The sequence below is a fragment of the Stylophora pistillata genome, chromosome 6, assembly GCF_964205215.1.
Source record: "Stylophora pistillata chromosome 6, jaStyPist1.2, whole genome shotgun sequence".
Taxonomy (NCBI): domain Eukaryota; kingdom Metazoa; phylum Cnidaria; class Anthozoa; order Scleractinia; family Pocilloporidae; genus Stylophora; species Stylophora pistillata.
Window position 1 is genome coordinate 35273843 of NC_142524.1, and position 22694 is coordinate 35296536.

The following is a 22694-nucleotide window of genomic DNA, read 5'->3' on the forward strand; positions in this document are numbered from 1 at the left end:
GGAGTCTCTACGGCACGCTTGTAGTTCACAGAAGGTACGTACCTCGGCTTTAGGCTCTCCATCTGCAGCCTCCTCCCGCCTTGTTTCCTTTCCTTTGGAGGACAGAAACGTAATTGTTTCGGACATTGTACATGGGTGACCATCATACCGTCGAATTTCGCATCCTTCAGGGGTCAAAACAGAGCCCAATGTTAATACTTAATGCTCACGATCGCACTGAAAAGACAACGTAATTTTTTTTGCACCGTAATTTTTTACATAAAAAACCTGCTGCGCTCTTTGTTTTATCTTCCAATGACAACCGTCTTGCCAATTACCAGAAGACCTCCACGTTTGGTGCGAAACAATGGTTTTTAATCAGAAACAAGCTGCCTTCGCTTGTCATTTAACCACTAGCGCTGAAGTATGGATTCATCAATTGAAAACAGTTCCACGGCCATTTTACAGGATGAATTTTAGACTTGCACCATGGAAGCTGAATTTGGGGTCCAAACGGGAGAAGATCTTGCAAAAAGAAGGGATATGATGTGTTCCTGTTTCTCAAGGCGCTAATTGGTTTAATACCGAAAACGTGAGGGCAACTTTTTAGTGGCATCACCGATTTTGACAGGCAAGAGGGAAGTGATCTAAATAGATGAAACAGAGGCAATGAAAAGAAAGCACTAACAGACCATGGAGAGAAAGATTTCGGAAGGAATTATAAAAACCTCTTGCGGAAAAAAATCAGCCTTCGAAAAAACACAGAGAAACACAGAGAGGAGACTTCATTTAACAAAGTTAAATATCTTAAGAACTGAAATTGTACATGAAATATTCGCGTTTCTTTTTGTGATTCCTGTTATCTCTAGAAGGTACTCCGAATTGTTACGCAAACCAGACACATAAGACAAAAATCAGCGAGGCTTCGCCAGATGAATTACAACGCATGGATCGATTACTCTTCGAAACCGAGGTTTATTGAAAAAGCAGCTGATAATATTATGATGGAAAGCTAAGTCCGTAGACATTGTATAGTCATTTTCTTTATCAATACTTCTAACACCTTATTACAAAGATATCAGGATAAGAGTGATTTTGTGGATCGTATTTCAAGTTACTGCAGTTGGCTCATGCATATTTTGGACCTGCCAACATTTCCATTAACACTTGTGCCAAAAGCGGCTCAGCTTTTTGCTCGCATCAATCCCCAGTTACTCAAACAATCATATTCCACCAAATGACGGCATCGCTAGATAAAGTACTTATTTTAAACATCAAAGTAACATCTAATAACTAGATGCGACATCACGCGGGATCACACGAGATCACGATAACGATCTGACCTGAATCGCCAAAGGTTAAGAAACCGACCGAGGCAATAATGGTATGTTATTTTTTGTCAGGTTCTTTTTTTTTTGTCAAGACGGATTGTAAACGACTTACATTAACACAACGAAGGAAATGAAATAGTTAAGAATTTGAATATTCCTTAAAGTCACCTGTTCTCGGAACGCAAACGAACTCTTAAATATTTAAATTTATAGAAAGGTTTGGGGAAAAAACCGACAGGATTTTTTCCAGCTCAGTAATAAAAAAATATATATATATCTATATATATTGGTCGTCTTTAAAATCAGCTGGTTGATTTTAGCTGAACAAATTTGCGAACACTTGTGAGGGAATGCCATTTGAGCGTTTAAACACAGCCGCCAAGGGGAGAAAATGAAAATAGATTGGCTCTTTTATGATTGATTGACTAACTTACTAATAGCGAGGGGTGGAGTATACTGTCAAATGTTACAGTCTAATAAAAAAAATTTCAATGAATAGAACACGCGTAACTAAGTCTAATGTCGTCACCGACAGTTTTTTCATCGTTTCTTTTTTTTTTTTTTTAGATAAAAGTCAGGGACAGAAAAATAAGTACATCTATTACTTTATGGGCAATAGGTAACAGCATGAGTTACATAACCTGAAGACAAAACTGAAAACCACAGCAATAATTTCACAAACTAGGTTATTGAAAAGGCCATAATTCCTGTCAAATAACAAAAGAAAAAAAACACCAGTACGGTGTATTTCTCCCAGCTGGGGTGTTTATTTGTTAATAAACTCGGTACACAGCCATGGTTCTTTATTTATACAGCTAAACTACTTTAAAGAACAAAGGATAATGTAACTAAGTGTAAACTATGGATCTTAAGACAGCTTGGCTAGGATTTATATCAGCACGTTTCTTAACTGTTAGAGTGTGACACGGAAAAACTGTCAACAAATTAACAATCGAGCTGATCAAAGTACAACAAATACTAATGGAAAACTAAAGAAGATAAAGGGCGAGATACGACGGTTGAAGACGAACTACGGGTTGCGACCATAGTGAGGTTTGTTCTCATGTACAAAACACTTCAGAGGAAGAAAAAGCCAATGACTACCGATATGGCGTGGATTCGCAACGAACGTTTTAATTGACGAAAAACAAACGACGAAAATTGCTACGAAAAAGGAATATGAATCAAATTAAGAAAAGCCTCACATTAGTTCCGCTCTTTGAAAAATAGCGAAGCAGAGCATTGTTCTGTGAGTTAAAACTTGATCGGTTACATGTATTAAAAAGGTTTCGCAAGAAAACTTGTACATATAAAGTGCTTCAATCAACAACATTAATAATTCAAAACAACTTCCGCTGTGAAAAGCTAGTACTAGCGGCCCAACGTAAATAATATTAAAAACTTGAAAAACAAGGAGAGCAAAAGTGAACTTTGTTGAAAGATCCTCCTCTACAGTCGCAAAAATCTCGATACACCTCGCTATTAAGACCAAAAATGAACGGTTTTCGCCGTCAAAGTTTCTTATGTGCATCGGCAGCTCATACACGAACGCGACTCATATCTTGTCATCTTTCGCCTTCGATCTTTACGCATCTTTTACAATTGCACAGTAGTAGTAGTTCCGTACAGCATTGGCAAAAATGTTGAAAATATTAGATTTAGACATTTTCCTCGGAGTTGTCAGTCATAAACTGCCCAAAATGTCTCAAACTTGGGCACTGCAATATACCTCTTGCCCGATGACGTCTTGTCGGCCTATGAATGTTACCAGCGAGATCTGAGTGTAACTCACGAATGCGCACGGCACAAGTTTTCATGAAAAGACTTGTGAAAAATTATCAGATAATGGCTAATTCGATATCTTGGTCAAAGACCAGTCATATCAAATAATAGACGCCGAACTGAGAAGAACGATATAAATCTGTAAAATGCTAACCACATAATACAGCTATCGGCGAGCCTACACATACATTCCTTTACATAATTTGAGTAATGTGTACAAAAGTTCTTGTCAAAGGGTTGATGGATAGTTTCACAGCAAACTAACACAGCTTTGTTGAATATTTAAGTAGAAAAATTTAAGGCAACTTCTTTTCTCATTTCTTCGGCAAGTTAGGGAAAAACTTCTTAAGAGGAACGTCAGCGTCTCTCAAGGAAGATGTGAAAAACACCAGAAGGAGAGTCGCCGGAACGCAACCAAAAAAGAATCATCTCTAAGTTTTGAAACCATGAATCTGTAAACCCTTACATGATGAAATGAAAAATCAAGTAGATATAAGTCCAGCTTTTTTTTTATGATTCAAAAAATTCAACAAAGAAATCACCAGAGATTTCACAAATTCTAACATGGCCAAAAAAACCCAAACACAGTAGGACCAGCACTAATTAAAAAAAAGCACTTTTATCATTCCCAATTAAAATGCAATGGAACGAAGAAAAATCTTTAAGACGATTTTTAACTTTAAAACTTAAAAAAAAAAAAAAATACAGTGCCCCCATTCAATTTGATTTAGAGCTGTGAGGATGAACTTGACTGAGTGTGTTTAGACTTCTGTGTTCGACTGAAGATGTTACAACTGCCTAAATGTTTTCGCGTCCTTTTCCTTATTTGGTTAAAATGGAAATGACACGTTAATGCAAAATCGATGGAGAGATCTTAAAAATCCAAAACAAATATTTGCGGCACCAAATCTGGCGGAATGGAGTAATTCATAAATTATACTTGGTTCCTTTATTAGCAGAAGCGACGAGATAAAATCTCACTCCATATTTCCTTTCAATTTGAGGGATTAGATTAAAAAATACCACGTGACAATTGAGCCATAACTTTTACTCCAAATGGTAATTTGTCGAAACAAAAACTCACAGTTGTTTTCGACGGCGATGTGGCTGACTTCTGTAAAAAGATTAACGTTCAAAGATACACAAATTCAGTTTTATAGTATCAAAGTTATATTTCTTCTTGGTTGCAAAACACTAACCTAATTACTTTTTACCACAAAGTTTATCATTACATGAGGAAATGCTTGCGATTCAGCATAAATTTCCTGCATGGCAGCGAGCGAAACAGATTCCAACACAAAGTACAAGATACAACTCTACAAATCTTTCGTGATATTAAGGTAACTCAAACCCTTTACAGAATTATGGAGTTTGAAGAATTCACTTGACCAAGAAAAACAGTTTATTATTAATGGCCTGCAAGAAATTTCTTGCGTCAAATTAAACCCTATTTACTTAAGAAATTTACGAAAAAATTACCAGCTGTTTGGGAAGGAAACATGAGGGTATTTAACAAAATATTGCGCCGAAATTACGAGTTTACTATTCAATACCAACCAGAAGCTTAGGTATGAAACAAGCAAAAATGACTAACGACAAAAAAACTGCTTAGTTTATCGGAAGAAAAAAAAAAAAAGAAGAAAGACAACAACAACAGAAAAGCAATATTTGGTGTATCGTTGCCCTTTCCCGCAAAGGACCAAATGTTTAGTTGACGAAGTTTTCGGATCTTATCAATGAAAAATTTCGTCATTTCGTAATTAAGCGCATCCCAAGAAGCCAATCACATGTCTTATCAAGTTTACGGGAACAGAAGACCACAGATACTGGTATAAATCATTTGATCAATGTATAGTATGGACATTTTCTGAAACGTTTTTAAGCACTGTTTCCCGTGGATCAGTCGCTCGGCAAAGAGAAACTGTTGTAGTAGACTGGGAACTATTCCGTTTAAGTGTCCAGTTCTCCTCGACTTAGAAGTCATAATAGTCCTTTTTACAGTTGTGGGCTTGGTAGCCAAGCCTTTGAACAGGAGTGAGGCTAAGGGTGACCCTGTTGTGATAGAAACCTGTATCTGGTTAGCATGATGACGAAGAAATTTGCATTTGAAAAGCAGCAACATCCCTATCATAACAAGGTCACCCTTAGCCTCACTCCAGTTAAAAGGCTTGGTGGCCAAGCCCACAACTGTAAAAAGGACTATTGAAGTTTGGAAAAAAAGATAACGATATAAAACAGCGTGTCCCATTTGAACTGAATCTTCGACCTGTAAAATGGTTCTAAAACCGTCGGTGGTCCTCTTCAAAAACTACGACAACATTCTTTTTAAAGCGCATTTTTCAACGGTACTTGATGTGAGCCTCTCTGTTTCAATATCTTTTGCTCTCAAACAATTTTGAACCCTGCCGTGTTTTATGAAGTGCAAAGCCTCTGTTAGCTCAGGCGCCTTTCATCAATTTTTCCATCGAGTCAATCTATCCAGTTCCTCTAGCAAAAACTAAATCCTTTCTAGCGTTCCTACGTACACGTAATTTCAACTTCAACTGTGCCAATCAACCAAAGGACCCTTGGATAATTAAACTTGTCCTCTTTCATCTTGTACCACTGTAGCTTCTATCATAACTTTTTGAAAGACCTTTCCCTGATGATGGGAAAAAATTTAGCCATAACAAAAGTTTTCAATAGGGTAAGATAGGCACATCAATTGTTGTTGTTTTTTTTTTTCACAGAAAGATTTTTGTCTTAGACACAGAAACGGACAAAGTTTCGATCTATATTGCATTCATAGCGCGCGAATTTTCTAATCGGAACAAGAATCGATTAATCAGAACTGCAGCAAGTGTCTCTTAGGCGTCTTTAGACGAAGTTACTTAGTATAATCTGAGTTTCAGGAACAGGAATTACAAGAAAATTTTCAGCGCAATAAAGTTATTTTCATCTTCCTCGAGGACAATTATACTACTAACTTACTGAGCCAACCAGGACTCTACAAATCTTTTTCTTGACGTGATTCTACACCATATCTACGTGTGGATGTGTGTGAGACGATAGACCACAGCGTGGGTGCGGTTCTAGTTGGTGACAAACGGATTTTCATGTGTCTCTACTGAGAGCAGCGTTCTAATAAGTTTTCTTTTCCTGATTGGAAAACTGCCAAGTTGATATCATGTACATGACATGAATGCTTCAAGTTGAAAATTAGCATGCAAAACAGGTTCTGTCAGAATTAGTAAAGAATTGGTTTCCTGGTTCTAACCCATAAGGTTATAGCAAGCTGATGTTAATCCGACTGTGTTCCAGGCAATCTTATTTCTCAACGCAAAGGTCACCCGATTTTAACCCTTTACCGTTGATACAGTTTCGTAAATAATGATTTTTCCGACGTATATCAGAACTTCGTAACAATCACCTATCTGGAAATAGCTGCTTCATTCCTCAATAAGCAGGCACTGCAATATGAGTTGTTGACTCTATCTTCGAGCACCCACGCACGATATGCGCCCGAAAATGTTGCATTCGTTGCAGGAATGGATGAGTTAAGAAGGTCACTGACAAGTTCTATACAGCACCGTAACCGTAGGTTAAGTACATTATTCGGTTAAGCACAAGTCGAACAAAAAAACGGGCGTAACACAAAATCATGTTTGTTTTTAGATTTAAGCAGACTCACGAGTCTACCGTGTTTTCAATAGGCTAAAGAGAGAAATGAAATAAAAAAAAAAAAAATAATAATAATAATAACAATAATAATAAATAATAATAAATAAATAATAATAAATAATAATAAATAAATAATAATAATAATAATAAATAATAATAATAAACACACAAACTGAAAAAGATATCAAACTCTACTGTTATTTCCTCAGTCAAACTTTCGAGCTAAAATAACCACTTAAAATGTTATCTTCTGAGGAATCATTTCAAACAAAGCTGGCCCGATTGAAACTTAACTCTTTAATCCTGACAGCTTCCGTCTAAATAACTTCATGATCTTCCTGCCCCAGAATTGGTTTAAGCCAATGAACCAGGAACACCTTTGGGTATCTTTTGCTCACTCTTCTTAACTGTGATCGGTTTAATTTAAAACGTGAAGGTGGTTTCCATGTATCGATTCGGGTTCTTTACGCAAGAAACGATCGTAGTTACTAAAAGTTGGAATCACCTGAAACCACCTGAAACCATCTGAAACCACCTGAAACCATCTGAAACCATCTGAAACCACCGATGAAACTACCTGAAACTATCTGAAACCCCTAAGGAAACCATCTGAAATTACCTGAAAATATCTCGAAACAATTTAAAACAACATGAAAGCACCTAAAAAAAACTACGGGTAACATGAGAAAATAAGTGTTAGCAATCGAGTTTATCCACAGGGAGCCCGGCTTACGGATATCGTATATAATGCCCTACAGTACAGAATAGGCACCACAAACTGGGCTATAGGCTTTTTTTTTCTCAAAATCTCAACTATCTAGTCAATTTACTTAGGCAGTGGAAGTTAAAGCCACCATTCATCAGCTATATTCTGTCATTTGCAGTAAAATACCTTGCAAAAAATCCACATATATTTCACTTTTGCAAAAACAAAGTCAGTGAAATTCTAGGTCACGCTATAAATTCGTCTCTGATTAAAAAAGTAACACAATGTTCAAGATTTCCTTAGGAAGTTTGAAAATCTTCAGGCTTTCCTGGGCTTTTTCATATATAATATGCATGATCCCGTTGAAAAAATTTCACGTATTTCTTTCGATTTAAAACAGTTTCTTCTTTGCATTCGCGATCGCATGTTGTCATTGCCAGGCAAGTGCTTTGTCAAGAAATGAATTCGGATATTCCCGTGTAACTCCCAGCCATTCGTAGAGCTAATTGAGTGTGTTTTCAACAAGAACAATGGAATGTTTCCTTGAAGACCTGAGTTATGAATTTGAACAACGGGACGTGCAAGTTTTAAGTTTTATTTTCCTGGAGCTTAAAAATTCTCGTCAGCTTCTATTGTTCTTTTGGATGATTGTTGTGAGCACAGGTGTCCCAAGTTCAGGTCTCGAGCAAAAGCGAAGGATTATTTCTTGAAAGCGTCACGCGTTGTATGATAACAAGAAAAACCGTGATGGCAAAGCAAGCCCAAAACAGCAGAAATCGCCAAAAAACACGATGGAAACACAAGGAATGAGTAAGTTTTATTATTCTAACGTGTAAAATACTCACATTTCGGAATATTTAGTGTTTTAACTGGACCATATTTTATTTCCCATACTATTCCTTATAACGCATTCAAATCCTCAAACGGTTTCTCGCGTAACTTAACACCGCGTCACACAACGCGTGACGATTTCAATAAATAATCCTTCGCTTGTGCTCGAGAAGTGAACTTGGGACACCTTTGTTGTGAGTAGAAATTTTCAAGCGTTGTGATTTTTTAACAATCAAGTGATCGAAGATGATGATTTTCATCCCTTTATACTTTCATGAACTTGAACCTAGCTTAGCTTGAGCATGAAGTATTAATATATTTTTAAAATACCTTTGCATTAACAAATGTTAACAAAAGGCATGAACGTAGCTTCTAAGGATGTCATCTTGTCATTGTTAATTACGATAATTGAACTAAGTGGAGTGCAATTTGGACTGAAATCATACGCGTGATTTCGAAATCGAACGAGCGCGCAGCACAAGACCTTTTTTTGGTTAGTATGATCAGACCAAAATTGCACGACGCGAGCAATTACCACTTTATTACATCCATTTTGAAATCGCCCAAATACAGGACTTGGTCAATTCAAATATTTTATTGATGCAGTACTGAGCCAGTTTTTAAATAAGAAGTGGAAACTGAAACGCTTTTACATCTTATTTTGTATGCAAGAGAGAAAGACTGACGTCACGTGTCAAAAACTCAGTAAAGCGTAATTAATTAAAATGATGCGATTTAGAGCGAAAAATGGTGCGATTCGTGAATAAATCGCACCAATTAGAGCCAATCAGATTAGAGGGACCATCAGTGATTTCAAAATGGATCTAATAAAACGTGTTACGCGTCGTCGATTATCATTCAATTATTGATGGGAAATTACTTGGTGAAAAATTTCAAACTGTGCGATCCCAGCTAATCAAAGTTAGGACAAAATCACTTCAAAATATAATACCTATTTCCAACAAGAAATTATGTCTAGGTTTTGTATTTATTATGCAAAATACGCTCAATGTTCTGAACAAAAAACGATGTCTCGAAATTATCCGTCTCAGATCAGCCGCCTTCATGCCGGCGGCGCACGTGAGATCACTTGTTCAGCTCGGCTTGTTTATTATTTGCCGAAAACATTTAGTTCACTCACTTATCATCATAGATAGTTGTAACAAGGCATCATTTGGTCCCATAGTTATTTTCAACGGTTGTGTGTGTATTTCCTATTGTTTTCATTGCCGTTTGAGTCTTTTTTGTGGTCGCTGTCTGCAAAGTTTCTTCGTCAGGCAACGTGGAGCTTGCGGTAGAAGGTGTTAGTTAGTCTTCATCTCCCACAATCGATCCAAACAAGTTCTAAAATGTGCCTTACTGAGCTGCATTTACGAATTGTTTTCCAATATCTAAAACGGCCACTAGTGGCCAAAATCGCAAATCGGCCACAAAAGGCCAAAATCTCAAAACGGCCCCTAGTGGCTTAAATCGCAAATCGGCCGTTAGTGGCCAAAATAGAAAAACGGCCCCTAGTGGCCAAAATCGCAAAACGGCCACTAGTGGCCAAAATTGCAAAACGGCCACTAGTGGCCAAAATTGCAAAACGGCCACTAGTGGCCAAAATCGCAAATCGGCCACAAGTGGCCAGTAGTGCAAAACGGGTACTTGTCATCAAAATTTTATATCGGCCACTAGTGGCCAAAAATGGAAAACGACCACTAGCCGCTAAAATTGCAAAACGGCCATTAGTGGCTAAAATGGTAAATCGGCCACTAGTGGCCAAAATAGCTAAAACGGCCACTTGAGGCCAAAATTGCAAATCGGCCACTGGTGGCCAAAATCGCAAAACGGCCACTAGTGACCAAATGGCAAATCGGCCACTAGTGGCTAAAATCGCAAAACGGCCACTACTGGTCAAAATCGCAAGTCGGCCACTAGTGGCCAAATACAAAATTGCAAAAACGGCCACTAATGGTCAAAATCCCGAAACGGCTACTAGTTTCCAAAATAACAAAACGGCCACTAGTGGCCAAACTGCAAATCGGCCATTAGTGGCCAAAATCGTAAAACGTCCACTAGTGGCCAAAATCTCAAAACGGCTACTAGTGGCCAAAATGACAAATCGGCCACTAGTGGTCAGAATCGTAAAACAGCCATTAGTGACCAAAATTGTAAATCGGCCACTAGTGGCCAAAATCGCAAAAAGGCTACTACTAGCCAAAATCGCAAAACGGCCTCTAATGGCCAAAACTGCAAAACGGCCACCAGTGGCCAAAATCCCAAAACGGCTTCTAGTGGCCAAAATTGCAAAACAGCCACTAGTGGCCAAAATCGCAAAACGGTGACTTGTGGCCAAAATCGTAAAGCGGCCACTAATGGTCAAAATTGCCAAAAAAAAGGTTTGTTCAGTGTCATTGGTAAATCAGGATGAACTTTGCTGGTGTAGGCAGCTTAGCCCTTTTTTGTTTTAAGTTTGCAACTCCTGATAATTTTTGCGATGTTTAGACTATGTGAACAATATACTATATCCACTAGCCGCGGATATCGATGACGTCTAATAAAGGCTGACCAAAAATATAAAATTCAAACGATTTGATGAAAAATCTTGGGTAACCTGATGTTTTCGTTATTCGGTTTAAAGCCTCATAGGTATTAATAGGTTCTTTAAAAAAGACAAGTCGGTATTGAAAATACAAGTCTTGTTTACTCAGGTTAAACCGTTAAAAACTAAATTTTCTGAACAGAATCATGCAAACTTGATCCATTCTGCTTTTTAACCCTAGGCGTTGGCCATTTTCCTTTAATCTACTCCAACCACAACATATCGTACAACGCCTTCAAGAACTGAACAACCGTACAGCGAAATGCTTTTCACATTTTTATGCACGACGTACACACATCGTTACCATTACCGGGGCCCTCCTAATCTGAATCTTCGAGCTGCTTGAATGTCGTTAGTTTATCCATTTAAGCGGCACTAACCTCCTAAATTATATAGTCTATAATTTTCTTACCTTATCTCAAGGATGAAATGTCTCCACAAGAGCACCTCTAAGATATCTAGAGAAAACCGCTTTGCTATGCTCTTAAAACGTTTGCCAAAGTTTCTTTCCGCTTACGAATGAGGAGCGAAAACAATTACCATATACTCACCCATGGTGCTTAAAGACGAAGGCGCGCTATAAAAGGAGCCTTAGGTCCCACTGGACCATTTGTCAATCAACCGTCGTGTGATGTAGAACTCTTAGAATCAAGTCAGCTTGAGCTACAGCTACTCCAAAGCAGTGAACAGCGGCGTATTCCTCAAAATTATTTAATGCTTCATCACAATACAAGAATTTTTGAGACTTGTATTTCCTTTCTCCAATGGAAACTGTCTTTATTTGTGGCGGTAAATTTGAGATCGAAGTAGGTGGTTCGCACGTTACCTCATGCCACTATGCTGGTGGAAGTAAACAATAGATATCTCATTAGCTCCTTTTGTTCGTCTACCAGCATTTAAATTTGACCCGCACACGTCAACGGTGAGTGAAAAATGAGCCTAGGTCTTCCCAGGGAAGACTTCCTTGTATAGCGCGCCTTCGTGTTTAAACAGATGTCTGCCTCTGAGAAATTATCACAAATGTCAAGTTGTATTAAGTGCCCCATTGGCGCAATTATCTGTTTGATTTATTCAAATCAGTTTATGTTACCTGGTATTTAATGATTCAAACCTTCTGGATCCTTGAGCATTTGGAGGATTCAGAAAATTTGACAACTGACGAAATGTACGAACTGACTTATCCTCTGACGTAACAATTCTCTATAAATGATAAATTTAAAAAAAAAAGTAGTAAGGTATATTTTAATAAGAAGAATGACAATCGTAGTTTTTGTCAATGTTAATAATATGCGCCATATGGTATCGTGTTTTTACCGCAGGTCTTTCACACGCACCTGCCTATAATAACTAAACTATAATACTTCGGCCACATCGATAATCAATGAATAGACTGTAATTTTGTGTTTAACAATAATTATGAGTAACAATACTCAACCGTGGAACCCTCATGAGTTGGTAATTTCGTGTGAAATAGTTTCAATGCCATGTTTTTAAGAAAGCATTTTCACTCCTATCGGAACAGTTTTTTCTTTTTTTTTTTTTGACCTATTATCTGAATTTAAGAAAATCTCCGTATAAACACGAACTGAATTAGTAATACATCTAGATCATAATGTATTTACATTCTGCTCACGTAGAAGATAGTGAAACCGCGTTTCATTACATTGTTATTGATCTAAGAAGAAGTTAATTTTGCTAGTCATAGAAAAAACGTGATCTCTGCCAAATAAAGATCCCTTGCTATCGGACATTACACTTAAATTTGTCATAAGGAGGCGGTGCATTCTCTGAAACAATTTATCTTTCGGGTGAAATGTCACTCATACCGCAGTGCTGTTGTTTCACGATATCTCCAAGCTACTTTTGATTTTTTAGGAAGTTTGACATATTGCGTAATATGGTTTTTCTGACATATCCAGTTTATTCTTTATATCCCTTTGCAAAAGATTAATGTTTTGTTTTTGTTGATCAATTTTGTTTGCAAATAAAGGTCGACTTGTTTTGTTGGGAAACAGGTTAGATTTGTCGGTAAGCAGGTCAATGGACAAATGCATTATTGAACAAGCGTGAGGTGAAGATGGCTAGATATTGGCCGAGTTATTTTTTTGCGAACGAGCTAGATCAATAAAGGATGATATATACTGAGAAGAAACATTTCGCTTTCATAAGAATCAAGAATCAGTTATTTATTTTTAGAGCCAGAAAAAAGCCAACGCACGAGATTCGTTTTTGTTTTCCTTGTTTTACTGTCTTCCGCCGCCTTTTGAGACTGTATCGCCGACTTTGTCCCAAAATTACGAACCTTTGTGTGTTTGTTCCACGCCGCATTTTTGTGGCTACTGCCTACTGCCTCTTATAGGAGGCGAAGCTACGTATGTTGTCGAGATGAGTGAATGATTGAGTGTAACAATAGAATTGCCATAACAATAGTTTCCCGGTGCTTATTGTTTCTTTTTTCGGAGTATCTTAGTAGTTCGACATTCGAACTCCATACACAGTTGAGTTCTCTCCTTCGTGATTTCTGGCCTAGTGCCACCAGCACATTATGTTTCCTGTTCTTGCCGTGGCACTAATGAAGGCAGCTGAAAGCGATAATCATCTCTCAATTATTTTAGAATTCCGCGCGATTTAAAACTCACAAAAGTTTTCCTTGCAGAAAATCTTGATAGGTGTGATCGGCAAGTCATAAAACTTAAGGGAAATTTTTTACTTTGAAGAGAGAGCATTTTACCGTGAATGACTGCCTGTAAGGATCGAGAATCGTCCGTCAGCGACCATTTTGGCGAATTGCTCATATTTTGCTCAACGATACCCTTTGGTAAACTGTTTTCAAAAATCAAGTTTAAAAGTTCCGACGAGTGTTAATTTTTCAGAAATTTGCGAAAATTTGAAAACGCGGTTTAAGTGCGGTTTTTCCGCCTGGCAAATTGTCCAAAATTCACTGCAGAACCCAAGCTCCGTTGAAGGCTTAAAATGAATTCAGTTAACACCAAACTTCACACGTTTTAAGAAAAAGTCTTCCCATTCATTTGCGTTATGTTAATTTTTCCGTACACAGCTATATTGTGATTTTTTTTTTTGTCCCTTAAGCAACGCCCTCAAAAGGTGCTGTACATGGGGCGAAAAATAGGTAAAATTTAACGCGATAAAAGTATACCTGGTACATAATTTTTAAATTTTTAACTAGATATTCGTAATAAAATGTCATTATTCAATACCTGAGTAAAATTTGAGGCTTTGAATCGGAACGCTTCCTTTTGAAAATACCACAAATGTTTGTGTCCTGAGCGAGCAAAGACATATGTTGTATAAAGAAACGCTAATCTAATTATTCCCTGCCAGGTAGAAAAAGGTTTTGAAATCAACTTTAAGTTTGGAAATTTTTAGCTATTATGCCACAAGATATTAGGTGAAAGGGAAATCATGCATTCAGAGTTGCGTGAGAATTGAATTGAATCTTTATTAAGTCATAAGATAAATAATCACATATCCTATGTTACAACATTAAAAGAAGCTATATATATATATATATATATATATATTACAGAGAAAATCAAGATAAGAATTATAAGACTAAAATATGTTTAAAAATTAAGCGATTGACAAACGTGTTTTTGAACCTATCAGTGTTTATTTTAGGATGGTGACTTGTCTCTTTCCTCAGATTGTACTTGGTTGATTTCTTTTTTGGCATTATAGCTCTTAAAGGGTGTATTGTATTATTAAAAACATTCTTGAAGATACGTGTGTCCTGTTGATCTAACAATTCATAAACATTAATGTGGTCGGATGTATACTTGCGCTTATAACATCGATCTAAGAAACATTGGATTGTTGTTAATTCGGAATTTACAGCGCCAAATACGGACAGCCCGTATAATATATTTGGTAGAACAGAAAGAAAATAAAATCAGTGTCGAAAATGTACATACGGTTGTTACATCGATCACCATTATGCAAATTACGACCTCAGCTGTAGGAAAACTATGATATCTCTTGCTCATTTTGTTGAACGACTCTTTTAACCATTTTGGTGAATTGCTCATATTTCGCCCAAAGAAACCTTTCAGTAAACCCTTTTCAAAAATCATGTTTTTACGTTCCAGCGATTCTTAACTTTTCATAAATTTACGAATATCTGAAAACGCGGTTTCAGGTTACCTGAGTTCAGGCTCCGCATGTCGCACAGTCAAAAATTAACTGCGAAAACCAAGCTCCGCTCAAGGCTTAAAATAAAATCAGTCAAACTTCACACGTTGTAAGGAAAGCTATTCTTATTCAATTCTGGTGAGTATATTTTTTTCGGGCACATCGATTTTGGGATCACTTAAGCCCTTGAAAGAACATCCTTACAGACTACGCAAAATGGCGTTGAAAACCGGTAATATTTCGCGCGAAAAAAATGCAGCTGTTACCTGACACTTTGGATTTTTAACAATATATTCGTCAAACAATGCTATTTCCGTTCACTGTGCAATTTTTGATGCTCTGAATCGCATTGCTTCCTTTCGAAAATGTCAGAAGTGTTCGTGACCTGAGCGAGCAAAATTATGCAAAGTGTGTAAACAAATAACTAGGTAATTTAACCATATTGAGTTGTTAAATATCTAAATTAAATTCGGTCTCCGTTGTAGTGACTTATAGCTTGTAAAATGTAGAGAGACAGGTCAAAAATTTTGCAAGATGTTTGATACGGTTCTCTAAAACATTTTTGGGCTGAAAAATCTGCAAGTGAAGTACACATTACATTACCACCTTCTCATATTCAAGTAATGCAAAAGATACATTCGAAAGAAGCTACTTTTGAAGTAGCTTCTTTCGAATGTATCGCACATGTTTCGAACATATGTCGAATGTATCGAATATGTTTCGAACATATGTCTTTGCTCGCTCAGGACACAAACATTTGTGGTATTTTCAAAAGGAAGCGTTCCGATTCAAAGCCTCAAATTTTACTCAGGTATTGAATAATGACATTTTATTACGAATATCTAGTTAAAAATTTAAAAATTATGTACCAGGTATACTTTTATCGCGTTAAATTTTACCTATTTTTCGCCCCATGTACAGCACCTTTTGAGGGCGTTGCTTAAGGGACAAAAAAAAAATCACAATATAGCTGTGTACGGAAAAATTAACATAACGCAAATGAATGGGAAGACTTTTTCTTAAAACGTGTGAAGTTTGGTGTTAACTGACTTCATTTTAAGCCTTCAACGGAGCTTGGGTTTTGCAGTGAATTTTGGACAATTTGCCAGGCGGAAAAACCGCACTTAAACCGCGTTTTCAAATTTTCGCAAATTTCTGAAAAATTAACACTCGTCGGAACTTTTAAACTTGATTTTTGAAAACAGTTTACCAAAGGGTATCGTTGAGCAAAATATGAGCAATTCGCCAAAATGGTCGCTGACGGACGATTCTCGATCCTTACAGGCAGCCATTCTTAACACTTATTTTCTCATGTTACCCGTAGTTTTTTAGGTGCTTTCATGTTGTTTTAAATTGTTTCGAGATATTTTCAGGTAATTTCAGATGGTTTCCTTGGGGGTTTCAGATGGTTTCATCGTTGGTTTCTGATGGTTTCAGATGGTTTCAGGTGGTTTCAGATGGTTTCAGGTGGTTTCAGGTGATTCCAACTTTTAGTAACTACGAAGAACCGATCAAGCATGAAAAATTTTATAATACGTTTTGCATATGAAGCATCAGTTTTTGCTTTTTTTTTTTTTTTCCCCATTTGTAGATTTTGGAAAGAGAAGGCATTCAGAATTATCTACAAATTCCTACCCTGTGATGTAATTTGGTCGATAGGTTGAACAATCATTTAAATGACTGGAGAAACTTTGCTAGCTTTCGACGTAACATTAATATTGTGGAGACCAAATGCATGACTGGAAAGTAAAAATAAGCGTTAAACTGAAGACAGAGACTCGAAGAAAGTGTAACTATCGCTTAGAGAAAACATATACAAATACATGTAAGTTTGTTTCGGGAGCCAAACAGAGTGCCACTTAACACGGGTGTATAGTGTACATGGTACTAACAGAGCAACTTACTTTAATGAGAAAAAACTTCGTCTACATAACTCTGGATAAATTCTAAAATACCACAATCGATCGCCTCCTGGTTAGCTCAACTGGTAGAGCGCCGGACTGTTGTGCGGGAGGTCGAGGGTTCAAGTCCCAGCCGGACCAACATTCAGGGTCTTAAAATAACTGAGGAGAATGTGCTACCTTTCTGTAATATCAAGAAATGGATAGATATTCTAGTCTTCTCAGATAAGGACGAATAAACCGTAGGCCCCGTCTCCTGCAGGGTTAGGGGTAGGAGACGTTAATTTCCCACACACGATATTACTAGTGGAAATTTATCGTTTCCAGAGAGTTCGTTTTCGGTTGAAGATTTATCTGGATAAGTCTATACGATACCGATGAAGTTAGTTTCAGTTTCAATAAATATCTGTCCGCTTTCAAGCACGTGTTTCGAAGGCCTGCGTGGCACCTTCCTATACACACGTACCCTTTTGAATAGGAAGCACAGAAGCACGTCAGTTAAATATTTTCAATCTGTACTGGGAAAAACACATATTTGGACAAATTTTTCTTTTACAGAGGTAAAACGACGATAGGTATTTCCAAGATGAAAAAATTCAAACCCCTGAGTTAGTTTCTATCACGCTCCACGCTTAACAGGTTGCTAATTTATGCAACATAGAAGAGAATCAGACACCGGTCTCAGTGTCCTAAGTGGCCATGGGCACTGTGCAGGAGAACTGAAAAAGGTTTAATGAACAACTATTCACCGAAGTGGAGGCGGTTAGTGGTGGATATTTACCGAGCCGCGAAGCGGCGAGGTAAATATCCACCGCTATTCACCGACACTGAGGTGAATAGTTGTTTTAGTATATACTAAAACAGTGAGATAATATACACCACCGTCGTTAATTTGAGTGATTTCTTCGCTTGTCACGGAAGCAAACCGGGACGCCATTTTTTCCCGAATTGCTCGAAGGTAAATAGCAAAGGATATTCGAAGTTTGACTAGCCACTCAGAGCGCGCCTTCAACGCTATCCCCTGTTTTAGTATATACTAATAAAAGATAATCTACACAAGATTTTTCATATGAAGACAAACCTATTAGTGACGGACCTTCAGGTATGGTTTTGTAAAGGTAGCGAGAAAAGCAGAACTATTTCGATTTTATGTATTTCAGTAAGATCTCTATATAACATTGCTCTCCCGTCGAGTTAGCTAATTAACGTACTCATCAAGGGTCTACAAGTAAACGAAGGGAAAATTATGAATTTCTGTTCACAATGGAAAGTAAACTGCAATAAACTATAGTACGGTCAAGGTCACTTGGTTGGGTAATGTATACAACAAAAGAACTGCATTAATAATTCAAATAACGACTGGGGAGAATGCATTCAAGGGAGAGTCTTATAAAGATTTTAAACAAACAACACTAATTAAAAAACAAAAGAAACAAAATATAACTCCAGTTGTTATTTTGATCGCCTAAGTGCGTTACTTTGCTCATTGAGAAAAACAAAATTAAAAGTGACTATTAACTCTAAGTGCACAACATTGTGAGCAGATCATGAGTTTCTTACTCTCCCCTCCCACTGCTTTTCAGTCTGCTGTCTAAGGGAATATAAGAAAAAGAAATTCATCGGTGGTTGCTCCAGAGAGAGTTCTTAAAAGACATATTCTGTCCTCGAGGCCTTTATATTAATTTTATAACTTGCAGCCAATCTGTTTGGGGTATATCTTGGGAAACAACCCTACAGACTGCCCAAATCAGGTGATTATAAAAGCAGGGAGGAAACACATGAAGGGACTGGAGAGAGCAAAGTCTACATGAAATAAGCCAGGTGTGTGGACGATGCCATTTAATTTTAAAATTCATTTTACTCCGTAAGCTTATAAAAAAATCTATCTAAGCTGGTCGGTCCCCTTTTGAAACATCATTATTGTTATCACTGTTATTATAATTACCCAATTATTATTGATATTACTATCAACAATATCATTAATTCATCAGTTAATATTTCTATTGAGCAAATTCTGGGGGTAGGTACCGTCCAAAATGACATTTTGGAACTTGGGACTTAAAATATAATTTCTCTTCAAATCACAAAACAATGACTATGTGTCTTTGTAGATATTTACATGTATTGACTACTCATCATGGAGAGTGTTTTGTAATTTAAGACCTTTCAATTCCACTGCAATAGTTATTTAGGAGGAAGGCATTCATTTACAATAAACTTTTCTATCCTATTTAGCTGGCATTTTATAGGGCACTTGAACAGCACCTCATCACTTGGCTGCTAGATACCCAAAGAGACAACCAGCAACTTGATATAATTATTACACATGATAATAAACACCTAACACAAACCTCTTGAGACAACTAATATCTGCTTCCATTGCAAATGGGTAATTCTTGATTTTGCCATCTATCTTGGCCTCTGAAAGGGCAAATAAGATCAGTAAATACATAAATTATAACAACAAATCATTATTTAATCTATGAATTGCTTTACACTACTGAATAGAAGAATACAATTTTAATTTCAGGACAAAACCTGAGCTACAAATTAAAGCTTGAATCATTCAAACGAAGAAGATCAGTCTGCAATATAAATGCAACCTTCAAACCAACTTAAACTGAGAGTCCTTTCCCTTGACAAACATTTTAGTAATTTACTATCAGATTTTCTACAATCTGCATGTATCTTGAACCATATTCATTTATTGCTCCTTGTGTATTAAGTTAATGGAACGCCAACGCATTTTACCACGTTTACTAGTGCCCTTCAAACTCAATTGTTTGTTCTAGTTAATTTCCTTGCTTGCAATCAAACACCTTCAAAAGATAGAGTTGAGAAACACCTAGAAATTTCACAAACATTTGCAGGCTCATGCACCAAGGCCATAGAAACACTAATGGTACTATGGAAGGGTTTTGAAATTAAAAACTGGACAAGTGGAAACATTTTTTGCTCTGTTTAAGTTGTAGAAAGAACAGATCAGCTCAGAATTGTGGCTGTCCTTTGTCCAGTACACGAAGTAAAACTCTATAGTTTCATCATTGAACACTTAAAATTTTTCTGAAAGAGTTTCTTGGGTCACAAAAATACAGATGATGCAGATTGCACCACTTTGTTTGTTGCCACCATACAGAGCATGTATGTTAGGCAGTCTTCTCAGACAGTTGTCTGTTAGGTTTACAAAGTAAACATAAATCATGAAAGAAATGCATGACTGCTATGGCTTTTCAAAAGACATTCTTTTAACTTTCACCATGGTAGTTCCTTTCAAACTGTTGCAATGAATAGTCCATTTCCGAATTACCCTGGCCTCATTTTAAAAACGAGTCCTGGTGCTCACCTTTCATATGATAATAAGTTTCCATTCACATGCAAATTAAACACATTTTCACAAGAATAGTTGAGCACCAGGCCTCGTTTTGAAAAAGAGGCCAACGGTAATTCGGAAATGGGCTATTCAGCTGCTGACGTGTGCATAGGTTTAACAACAGCTCCGTGATAGTTGAATTTGAAACCTAGAAAAAGCCTAGAAAAAGCTTAATCAATCGCATTGTACAACCAAGAACCATAGGATAAATCATCCACACGCCAGGAATCGACAACACGCGACAAACATGAGCAAAATTTGGACATGCAAGCTTACGTAAGCTTTCAAAGTGAAATTTGATAAGAACACATCATTTGTTGAAAAACTAGGACAGAATCCTTCCATGTATAGATATGGTTTCAACTCATCTATGGCGAGGAGGCAGAATTCTCAAGTCAATGCGCCTACTTAACCCCCACAGTGATGCTTCTAGTATGTTTTAACTAGATGTTAGATCTTACCCACGTACAGCTGCAAGCAAGGAGCAAACGCAAACAGCTGTTCAGATCGTCACAACATCGCTAGTCGTCTTAAGGAATTTTGCAACTCTGCCGGTCACCAAAATCTCCTCAGGTTACTCCACGATGGTAAAGTTTGTTACAGAATTGCAGAGAAAGGGGTTCTGGCGAGAGCATAGTTTTCAAAAAGAGCGCGGACGTGGCCAACGTATGGACAAGCTCCATTTGTACTCAACAGCTGAATGAACGCACAAGGAGTCTGGAGCCGAATGCAGACATCCGTTCCAATTTACAGACAGCGTTTTTTCCATACTGTAATCATAAATTGCCAATCTCTCTTTTTCTTTTATGTAAGTCGAGCGATCGATAAAATAAATAAGTAAATAAAGTATTGTAGTATCGCGCACTGAATAAACTTCTTGTCGTTGACTGATTTTTCGCACGGTGCTGATCGACTTGTTCATTTTTTTTTTCTCTCCCTCGCTTTGGAGAGGGGAACTGCTTGTGACCAAGGAGGGCATCTTTTTTCCAGAAAGAGAAAGACAAAAGCAAGGTGTACAAAACCATGGAACACAGACACACACACACACACACACACAGGAAAAACTTTGACGATTTGGGAAATGTCTGTAATGGTTTTTTTTTTCTAAAAAATAATAGATACTTCGATTGAAGTTGAATTTCTCGTGCGATCTTACTCTGTGTTAGTTAAATTTATGGGATATGATACGATCTCGACGATTTTCTGTGGTTTTGATATAGCGAACAATTCTCTGAAGTCTTTTGTCACACGAACCACCAACTGACCGTAGTTTAAACTTTAAAAATAGTTAAAACTTTAAATAATTAAAGTTTTCTCCACTTTAGCATCTGGGGGGATGTAGCTCAGTGGTAGAGCGCGCGCTTTGCATGCGCGAGGTCCGGGGTTCGAAACCCCGCATCTCCATTTTCTTTCTAGAACTTGCTTGATAGTTCTTTTTTCTTTTTTCTTTTTAACTCAAATAAAATTGGTAGACTGGATGAACTTAATGAAAAGTAGACTGTTACTGGAAAATTTCCAAAAAAAAAAACCTTACCATACTTTGACAATGATGCTTTATCTTCAATGGCATTACTCGGCGACACATGCTGATATGATGGATGAGTATTATTCATGCTATTTAACTGCGTTTTACTGCAGAAATCAACAGAATGCATATCGATTCGGTGTTACACACTAGTGATACAGTTATGAAAAGGCCCGCTTCACCGCTTCAATAGGGTCGTCGTTAAAATAATCACTTCTCAAGGATTTTTTTATTTCGTTGAAAAATAGGTATAAGATGCGTCGCTCACTCGGATAACGTATTTAAGTAGAATGCGGTAAATGATGTTCTAGACCGACAGGTCAGGCTTTTAACAGTCATTTAATTTTAGTGTTCAAAAGAAGTTTGAATAAAAATGATGTAATTTCTTGACATTTATTTTAGGAACACGATTTTTTCTGCTTAAACTATCAAAATCTCCGTTAAGAAATCTTAGGGACGGTCTGAAACTATACGTGCAACGACCTAGAGGTAATTTCCTTCGATCTTCCTTCTCTCATCGAGCGTCTCTTTTATGGAATAACTTACCCATGTACTTAAAGAGCAAACCGAACGTTGTTTCTTTTAAATCTGCTCTTAAAGCCAAATCTGACATTTTAGATAAAATAACATTTGATGGTTTACAGGGAATAAACAAAGACATTGTGAATTACATATATTAATGCTATTTTTATTATTATTTTCCTTTATTTATTTATTTTAACGCTACAGTCAAATGACTGTTGATTATCTTACTGGTATTATAGTTTTTTTCTTACTCATTGTAAATAATTCTTAAGTTTGTTAACATTAATATTTGAATTGTTGTAGATATATTTAAATTTGTAGGTCCACATCAGCTTTTTAGCTGCCTTCTTG

At 37.0% G+C, this 22694-nt stretch overlaps 1 protein-coding gene, 1 long non-coding RNA gene and 1 other non-coding gene across 6 annotated transcripts in view; 2 read left to right on the forward strand and 1 right to left on the reverse strand.

The window, feature by feature from the left end:
- The window catches only part of LOC111347269 (sodium channel protein 1 brain-like), a 48534-nt gene extending 27641 nt beyond the window's left edge, over nucleotides 1-20893 (reverse strand). The window contains exons 1-3 of one of the 2 annotated variants that reach the window (XM_088762773.1): nucleotides 20755-20893; nucleotides 19275-19344; nucleotides 43-164 (exon numbers count right to left, since the gene is read on the reverse strand). In XM_088762773.1, the coding sequence (XP_088618899.1) occupies nucleotides 43-164; nucleotides 19275-19332 (180 nt within the window). In that variant the 5' untranslated portion in view covers nucleotides 19333-19344; nucleotides 20755-20893. Of the gene's footprint in view, nucleotides 1-42; nucleotides 165-11424; nucleotides 11801-19274; nucleotides 19345-20754 lie in introns of those variants that run through there. The other variant, XM_088762774.1, reaches the window with a different exon arrangement.
- Nucleotides 160-21184, forward strand: LOC111347281 (uncharacterized). 3 transcript variants are annotated; one of them, XR_016002330.1, is made up of 3 exons: nucleotides 160-1363; nucleotides 18621-18744; nucleotides 19159-21184. It is a non-coding gene; the product is annotated as an uncharacterized LOC111347281 (long non-coding RNA). The 3 variants fall into 3 exon arrangements; XR_002696503.2 differs by lacking the exon at nucleotides 160-1363 and adding an exon at nucleotides 17185-18025; XR_002696507.2 differs by lacking the exon at nucleotides 160-1363 and adding an exon at nucleotides 17185-18025 and having other exon boundaries at nucleotides 19454-21184.
- A 441-nt stretch (nucleotides 21185-21625) lies between these two features.
- Nucleotides 21626-21697, forward strand: Trnaa-ugc (transfer RNA alanine (anticodon UGC)). Its single transcript has one exon. It is a non-coding gene; the product is annotated as a tRNA-Ala (tRNA).
- The last annotated feature ends 997 nt before the right edge of the window (nucleotides 21698-22694 follow it).